Raw genomic sequence first — 10,341 nt, 5'->3', positions numbered from 1 at the left:
AAATCCAGCAAAGGCTTGCGCTGAAGTGTAAAGTGGAGCTGGAACAGAAGCTGTTCACACACACACACACACACTCGTAACACAGTAATCATTACACACACACACACACTCCACCTGTAACACAGTAATCATTACACACACACTCCACCTGTAACACAGTAATCATTACACACACACTCCACCTGTAACACAGTAATCATTACACACACTCCACATGTAACACAGTAATCATTACACACACACTCCACATGTAACACAGTAATCATTACACACACACTCCACATGTAACAGTAATCATTACACACACACTCCACCTGTAACACAGTAATCATTACACACACACTCCACCTGTAACACATTAATCATTACACACACACACTCCACCTGTAACACATTAATCATTACACACACACTCCACCTGTAACACAGTAATCATTACACACACACTCCACCTGTAACAGTAATCATTACACACACACACACACCACCTGTAACACAGTAATCATTACACACACACACACACACACACACACTCCACCTGTAACACAGTAATCATTACACACACACACACTCCACCTGTAACACAGTAATCATTACACACACACACTCCACCTGTAACACAGTAATCATTACACACACACTCCACCTGTAACACATTAATCATTACACACACACACTCCACCTGTAACACAGTAATCATTACACACACACTCCACCTGTAACACATTAATCATTACACACACACACTCCACCTGTAACACAGTAATCATTACACACACACACTCCACCTGTAACACAGTAATCATTACACACACACTCCACATGTAACAGTAATCATTACACACACACACACACACACCACCTGTAACACAGTAATCATTACACACACACACACACTCCACCTGTAACACAGTAATCATTACACACACACACACACTCCACCTGTAACACAGTAATCATTACACACACACACACTCCACCTGTAACACAGTAATCATTACACACACACACACCACCTGTAACACAGTAATCATTACACACACACACACTCCACCTGTAACACAGTAATCATTACACACACACTCCACCTGTAATACAGTAATCATTACACACACACACCACCTGTAACACAGTAATCATTACACACACACACACTCCACCTGTAACACAGTAATCATTACACACACACACACACACACACACACACTCCACCTGTAACACAGTAATCATTACACACACACTCCACCTGTAACACAGTAATCATTACACACACACACACCACCTGTAACACAGTAATCATTACACACACACACACCACCTGTAACACAGTAATCATTACACACACACTCCACCTGTAACACAGTAATCATTACACACACACTCCACATGTAACACAGTAATCATTACACACACACTCCACCTGTAACACATTAATCATTACACACACACTCCACCTGTAACACAGTAATCATTACACACACACTCCACATGTAACACAGTAATCATTACACACACACTCCACATGTAACAGTAATCATTACACACACACTCCACCTGTAACACAGTAATCATTACACACACACTCCACCTGTAACACATTAATCATTACACACACACACTCCACCTGTAACACAGTAATCATTACACACACACTCCACCTGTAACACATTAATCATTACACACACACACTCCACCTGTAACACAGTAATCATTACACACACACACTCCACCTGTAACACAGTAATCATTACACACACACTCCACATGTAACAGTAATCATTACACACACACACACACACACCACCTGTAACACAGTAATCATTACACACACACACACACTCCACCTGTAACACAGTAATCATTACACACACACACACACTCCACCTGTAACACAGTAATCATTACACACACACACACACACCACCTGTAACACAGTAATCATTACACACACACACTCCACCTGTAACACAGTAATCATTACACACACACTCCACCTGTAATACAGTAATCATTACACACACACACACACACACACACACACACACACACACACACACACACACACACACACACTCCACTTGTAACACAGTAATCATTACACACACACTCCACCTGTAATACAGTAATCATTACACACACACACCACCTGTAACACAGTAATCATTACACACACACACACCACCTGTAACACAGTAATCATTACACACACACTCCACCTGTAACACAGTAATCATTACACACACACTCCACATGTAACAGTAATCATTACACACACACTCCACCTGTAACACAGTAATCATTACACACACACACCACCTGTAACACAGTAATCATTACACACACACTCCACATGTAACACAGTAATCATTACACACACACTCCACCTGTAACACATTAATCATTACACACACACACTCCACCTGTAACACATTAATCATTACACACACACACTCCACCTGTAACACAGTAATAATTACACACACACTCCACCTGTAACACATTAATCATTACACACACACACTCCATCTGTAACACAGTAATCATTACACACACACTCCACATGTAACACAGTAATCATTACACACACACACACACACACACACCACCTGTAACACAGTAATCATTACACACACACACACACACTCCACCTGTAACACAGTAATCATTACACACACACACACTCCACCTGTAACACAGTAATCATTACACACACACACACACACACACACACACATTCCACCTGTAACACAGTAATCATTACACACACACACACTCCACCTGTAACACAGTAATCATTACACACACACACACACACACACCACCTGTAACACAGTAATCATTACACACACACACACTCCACCTGTAACACAGTAATCATTACACACACACTCCACCTGTAATACAGTAATCATTACACACACACACACACACACACACACACACACACACACACACACACACACACACACACACACTCCACTTGTAACACAGTAATCATTACACACACACTCCACCTGTAATACAGTAATCATTACACACACACACCACCTGTAACACAGTAATCATTACACACACACACACCACCTGTAACACAGTAATCATTACACACACACTCCACCTGTAACACACACTCCACCTGTAACACAGTAATCATTACACACACACACCACCTGTAACACAGTAATCATTACACACACACTCCACCTGTAACACAGTAATCATTACACACACACACCACCTGTAACACAGTAATCATTACACACACACTCCACCTGTAACACAGTAATCATTACACACACACTCCACCTGTAACACAGTAATCATTACACACACACCACCTGTAACACAGTAATCATTACACACACACACCACCTGTAACACAGTAATCATTACACACACACACCACCTGTAACACAGTAATCATTACACACACACTCCACCTGTAACACAGTAATCATTACACACACACTCCACCTGTAACACAGTAATCATTACACACACTCCACCTGTAACACAGTAATCATTACACACACACCACCTGTAACACAGTAATCATCACACACACACACACACACCACCTGTAACACAGTAATCATTACACACACTCCACCTGTAACACAGTAATCATTACACACACACCACCTGTAACACAGTAATCATTACACACACTCCACCTGTAACACAGTAATCATTACACACACACCACCTGTAACACAGTAATCATTACACACACACTCCACCTGTAACACAGTAATCATTACACACACTCCACCTGTAACACAGTAATCATTACACACACACCACCTGTAACACAGTAATCATTACACACACTCCACCTGTAACACAGTAATCATTACACACACACTCCACCTGTAACACAGTAATCATTACACACACACTCCACCTGTAACACAGTAATCATTACACACACACAGAGGTACAGGTTGTGATTCGCATGAGATTCTATATTGTACAGAAACGCACACTGATCCTCAGATAAGTGCACTAGGGCACTAAGTGAACCACTTTTCTTTTCTCTTCTCACTGTTTCCTCATTTCATGTCTTGTTTTTTTTTCCTCTTGTCTTCTTATCTCTCATGTCATCTCTGTTTTCTTGTTTTTTCAGTAGTTTTTTTTTTTTTAGCTTTTGTTCTGTTTGCAGAAAAGATAAAGATCTATGTTCTAGTCCAGCTGAAACCACACCTTCACCTTCTGGACCACAGAGAATCCTTTAAATGGAGAAAGGGAAGAACGAGCTGCTTTTGTAAAGATGTTCTTTATCTTCAGTTATTACACCAGATTAAGATTCCAACAGATGACCCACAATCCCTCACAAACATGCCGTGGTTAACATCACACAAACATGAGGAGCTTTAACTCAGCTGCCATGTCACGTCTGTCTCCTGTCACATCTCACGTCTGTCTGGAATTTCAGATAAAAATCAAATCTGTTTCTACTGATAAGAATTTAATCAGGTCTGTAACCATTGTAGATGTACAGCATTTTTCAGATGCCAGAGATACCTACATTTAATCTCATTTTTATTACAAATGGGGGTTAAGGGCCTTTCTCAGGGGCCCCATAGTGGCTGTTTGGTGGAACATGGATATAAACTCATAACCAGGTCAATGCCTTAAGCTGCCACACCCCCTATTTAACACACATATTACACTGAGCTACAAGGTCATGTTTGTTTTTTACATATTTTATAATAGACCACTAATATTTTATAAACATACTAGTATGACCAGTATGACCAGTAGCAGTATAAGTGATGATTGAAACTGCATGTTTACCTGATTCCTGATGAATAATTAAGTTGAGCGAGAACTACCCTCTCGGGTGCTAAAGACTTTCTACACCTGCACCATTGAGAGCATCCTGACGGGTAGCATCACTATACAATAATTAAATATTATACACATTTACGTATATTTATGTATATACATTATTTTTCACTTATATTTTCATATTTTATATAGTTTCTTTTTATATAGTTTATACTTTTTTTATTTATCTACCTCCTTTTGGTGATATTTTTTATCCATAATTACATAAGATTAGAATAAAAGTTATTTTGCGGTTTGGCCCTTTATTATGTAAAACACGCGACTGAGTGGGCGTTGCTTCGAGAACAAACCCGGAAGTAGATCCGCTGTGTGTGTTTCACTGTGGACCGGATTTGAGTTTCACTGCGCTTTTGTCTTCATTTCTGTGATTTCACTTTAATTCTAATTCTAATAATAATAATAATAATAATAACAACAACAACGTTTACAGTAATAATAAAATGCCGCTGGAGTTCGAACTGTGTCCCGGTCGCATGATCGGAGGAAATCAACCGTGTTTTATAATCGCAGAAATCGGACAGAATCATCAGGGAGACGTTCAGATCGCCAAGGAGATGATAAAGATGGCTAAAGTCAGTATTATTATTTATTAATCTTCTGTCTTTATTTATCTATTTTTATTTATTTATTTGTTTGTCTATCTATTATCTATGTATTAATTAATTTATTCATTTATTAATTAATCTATTAATTAATTTATTTATTCATAAAAGATTAATAATAGCGATGAATAAATTGCGATAATAATTTAATGTACATTAAAAATATTTTTTATTATATAAATTTTTACTTCACTGTAAAAATGTAACAACTGTCAGTGATGTAAAAGAAAATTGGATCACGTGACAGACGTGTTGCGTAGATGTACATTGAATGTTGTGTAGATGCAGAGTGAATGTTGTGTAGATGTACTGTAAATGTTGTGTAGATGCGGAGTGAATGTTGTGTAGATGTACTGTGAATGTTGTGTAGATGTACTGTGAATGTTGTGTAGATGCGGAGTGAATGTTGTGTAGATGTACTGTGAATGTTGTGTAGATGTACTGTGAATGTTGTGTAGATGTACTGTGAATGTTGTGTAGATGTACTGTGAATGTTGTGTAGATGCGGAGTGAATGTTGTGTAGATGTACTGTGAATGTTGTGTAGATGTACTGTGAATGTTGTGTAGATGCGGAGTGAATGTTGTGTAGATGTACTGTGAATGTTGTGTAGATGTACTGTGAATGTTGTGTAGATGTACTGTGAATGTTGTGTAGATGCGGAGTGAATGTTGTGTAGATGTACTGTGAATGTTGTGTAGATGTACTGTAAATGTTGTGTAGATGCGGAGTGAATGTTGTGTAGATGTACTGTGAATGTTGTGTAGATGTACTGTAAATGTTGTGTAGATGTACTGTGAATGTTGTGTAGATGTACTGTGAATGTTGTGTAGATGTACTGTGAATGTTGTGTAGATGCGGAGTGAATGTTGTGTAGATGTACTGTGAATGTTGTGTAGATGTACTGTGAATGTTGTGTAGATGCGGAGTGAATGTTGTGTAGATGTACTGTGAATGTTGTGTAGATGTACTGTGAATGTTGTGTAGATGCGGAGTGAATGTTGTGTAGATGTACTGTGAATGTTGTGTAGATGTACTGTAAATGTTGTGTAGATGCGGAGTGAATGTTGTGTAGATGTACTGTGAATGTTGTGTAGATGCGGAGTGAATGTTGTGTAGATGTACTGTGAATGTTGTGTAGATGTACTGTAAATGTTGTGTAGATGTACTGTGAATGTTGTGTAGATGTACTGTGAATGTTGTGTAGATGTACTGTGAATGTTGTGTAGATGCGGAGTGAATGTTGTGTAGATGTACTGTGAATGTTGTGTAGATGTACTGTGAATGTTGTGTAGATGCGGAGTGAATGTTGTGTAGATGTACTGTGAATGTTGTGTAGATGTACTGTGAATGTTGTGTAGATGCGGAGTGAATGTTGTGTAGATGTACTGTGAATGTTGTGTAGATGTACTGTAAATGTTGTGTAGATGTACTGTGAATGTTGTGTAGATGTACTGTGAATGTTGTGTAGATGTACTGTGAATGTTGTGTAGATGCGGAGTGAATGTTGTGTAGATGTACTGTGAATGTTGTGTAGATGTACTGTGAATGTTGTGTAGATGCGGAGTGAATGTTGTGTAGATGTACTGTGAATGTTGTGTAGATGTACTGTAAATGTTGTGTAGATGTACTGTGAATGTTGTGTAGATGCGGAGTGAATGTTGTGTAGATGTTGTGATTGTGTTCTTGTGTTAATATTGTGTGAACGTTGTACAGGACAGTGGTGCAGACTGTGCGAAGTTCCAGAAGAGTGAACTGGAGTTTAAGTTTAATAAGCTCGCTCTGGAGAGACCCTACAGCTCCATACACTCCTGGGGGAAAACATACGGAGAACACAAGCGCCACCTGGAGTTCACACACGAGCAGTACAGAGAACTGCAGAGATTTGCTCAGGACATCGGCATCTACTTCACCGCATCGGGCATGGACGAGGTCACACACACAGACACACACAGACATACAGACCACACACACACACACACACACACACACACACACACACACACACACACACACACACAGAGACACACAGACACGCACACAGACAAAGACACACACACAGACACACACAAAGTTTTCCTTAGATATTAAAGTGAAACATTTCTGTGTTTTTCTGGGTTAGAAAACTCAGAATTTAATGTAAATATATTTAAATCTCAGCTTTGTTGCAGTATTTTGTCCTTTTGTTTATATTCCAAAATGTCTGCTGTTTAAATAAAACTGCAGACATTTTGGAATATAGCGCCCCCTGCTGTCCTGCACCGTGACGTCATCAGCACTGATTTCTCAGCATCCCTCACAGTCCTGCTCTCTGGTTGATTACAGATGGCTGTGGAATTTCTTCACCAACTCAACGTTCCTTTCTTTAAAGTCGGCTCAGGAGACACCAATAACTTCCCGTACCTAGAGAAAACGGCTCAGAAAGGTCGGCAGGTTAAAACCAATATAAATCCTTATTTATAATTATTATTATATATTTATTTAAATAGGTCGCTCCTGATTTAATGGTGTGTGTGTTCCAGGTCGTCCCATGGTGGTCTCCAGTGGGATGCAGAGTATGGAGACGATGCGGCGTGTGTATCAGACAGTGAAGAAACACAACCAGAATTTCTGCATCTTGCAGTGTACCAGTGCCTATCCCCTTGAACCGGAGCACGTCAATCTGCGCGTCATCACGGTAACCTTGTGTGTGCGTGAGTGTGTTTGTGTGTCTGTGTGTGTGTTGTCTGTATTTGTGTGTGTGTATGTGCTGTCTGTGTGTATTTGTCTGTGTGTGTATGTGCTGTCTGTATTTGTGTGTGTCTGTCTGTGTGTGTCTGTGTGTATGTGTGTGTGTTGTCTGTATGTAGAAGAAGCTCTCTAATCACACAGTATAAATACTATATAGTAGTAGTAGTAGTAGTAGCCTTTATTGTCACTGGTCACAGGTACCGTGAAATTAGCCATCAACCTGTCCATACATACAATACATACAATATGACAAGGGGGGGACAGGACAGGAAGACAGGGAATTGAAAAGAAATACAGCATAACATGAGGGAAGGGGGGAGAAAAAAAAAAACAACCCCCAGACTATGCTCCGGTGGGGAGTACAGTGTGGGAACAGGAAAAACACCTCGGCAACATAAGCACAAACAGTACGCCATAAACACACAACTTGCAACAGGGTAGGGGAGTGGGGGGTGGAGGTAATCCAGCACAGGCAAGCAGCCATCAGGTCCTGCAGCCTTTATCTTCGGCGCTGGTCACAGACCCGCTTGTCAGACTGGCGGTACAAAGCGGCGAAGGCGTGGGATGGGGGGGTGAGTGCATATCTTTATATATGTGTGTGTGTGTGTGTGTGTGTGTGTGTGTGTATGTATGTATGTATGTATGTATGTATGTATGTATGTATGTATGTGTAGGCTTGGAGAGTTGTTGCTCCCAGCATCAAATCTCGGTGCCTCAGTCCGCAAGATTGTCATAGCGATACACAGCAAGTTGCCATGCAGACAGCCTTGATCAGTTCAAAGACAGAGTCAACAATATATCTTTTTGTTCTGTCCAATAGGAATACCAGAAAGAGTTCCCGGACATTCCGATTGGCTACTCGGGTCATGAAACCGGCATCAGTGTGTCGTTGGCAGCCGTGGCTCTGGGTGCAAAGGTGTTGGAGCGTCATGTGACTCTGGATAAGAGCTGGAAGGGCAGCGATCACTCGGCTTCGCTCGACCCCTCTGAACTTGCCGAGTTGGTACGATCCGTCCGCATTGTGGAGCGGGCGCTAGGCAACGGCATCAAACGTATGCTTCCCTGTGAGGTGCCCTGCCACGACAAGGCAAGTACACACACACACACACACATACACAGGTCCTACTGTACTGTATTGTACTTCATCACCATCTCGCTCTCTCTCTAGCTGGGTAAGTCTGTTGTGGCGAAGGTGGCGATCCCTAAGGGAACAGAGTTAACCCTTGACATGCTGGCGGTGAAGGTGGCCGAGCCAAAGGGTGTTGCACCGGAGGACATTTTCGAGCTGTTGGGGAAGAAAACTGTGAAGGACATCGGGGAGGATGAGAGTGTCACTGAGGACGCAGTGCAGAACTACAGCAAACAAGTCAAAGTGTGAAGAACCTCAAACGGTCCTGTGTGTCACTGCTCTTCAGCAGTGTGAAGGTTTTCATGGTGATACAGGCAGAGTGAGATACAGAAGGTCATCAAATAAATTATAAACCCAAAGCAAACTGGTGTCTTGTTTTCACTCGTTCGTCCTACTGATGCGGTGGAGCGAGGGTGGTGTGTAGAGCGTGTGAGAGCGGCTGGTGTCTCAATTTTTTCCAGTTAAACATCTCAGAATTATTCCGCATATTGTGTGAGTTTGGTGTGTGTGTGTGTGTGTGTATTGATGTTATGCTACAGGAAACCCACAGTGATATCAGTAATGCTGCTGATTGGGTGAAGGGGTGATGGATTGGTGATTTTATAGGATCGTTTTTATGGTTTTAAACATCAGCTGGTGTTTTTTTACAGTGTCTTATTGTTCCAGTTGGCGTCTCTGACCACAGTATGGTACAATGTACTATTAGTAAAGAGAAGATAAATCCTAAGAGAGTCTACTGACATTTTAACACTAACTTTAACTAGACGCTAATTTTAAAGTCTTTTACTTATTTATGGAATGATGTGAAATCACAGAAGGCAGATTTTAGCTCATTACAGCAGTGGTGGGTTGTGACTAAAACACAAAGTCACATGAGACAATGCTAGATCTCTGAAAGCTCTGGAGATAGTAATAGTGGAACTCCAGCATTTGGAGGTCACAGGAGATCGAGGGCATATTAAAGCCCTCAAAAGTAAAGAAGCCAAAATGAACGAACTGTTAGACATCACAGCACAGGGGGCGCTGGAAG

The 10,341-nt window shown here is 40.8% G+C and overlaps 1 protein-coding gene across 1 annotated transcript; it reads left to right on the top strand.

Moving 5' to 3' along the window:
- The first annotated feature begins 5,142 nt into the window (after positions 1 to 5,142).
- Positions 5,143 to 9,675, top strand: nansa (N-acetylneuraminic acid synthase a). The gene is made up of 6 exons (XM_027134669.2): positions 5,143 to 5,423; positions 7,169 to 7,384; positions 7,778 to 7,877; positions 7,975 to 8,129; positions 9,003 to 9,269; positions 9,351 to 9,675. Exons 1-6 carry the CDS (start codon positions 5,292 to 5,294, stop codon positions 9,558 to 9,560), a joined length of 1,080 nt encoding a protein of 359 aa, XP_026990470.1. The 5' UTR covers positions 5,143 to 5,291; the 3' UTR covers positions 9,561 to 9,675.
- Positions 9,676 to 10,341: the final 666 nt, after the last annotated feature.

The sequence above is a fragment of the Tachysurus fulvidraco genome, chromosome 7 (assembly GCF_022655615.1).
Source record: "Tachysurus fulvidraco isolate hzauxx_2018 chromosome 7, HZAU_PFXX_2.0, whole genome shotgun sequence".
In the NCBI taxonomy this organism is placed as follows: Eukaryota; Metazoa; Chordata; class Actinopteri; order Siluriformes; family Bagridae; genus Tachysurus; species Tachysurus fulvidraco.
This window is presented reverse-complemented; position numbering and strand designations above follow the sequence as displayed.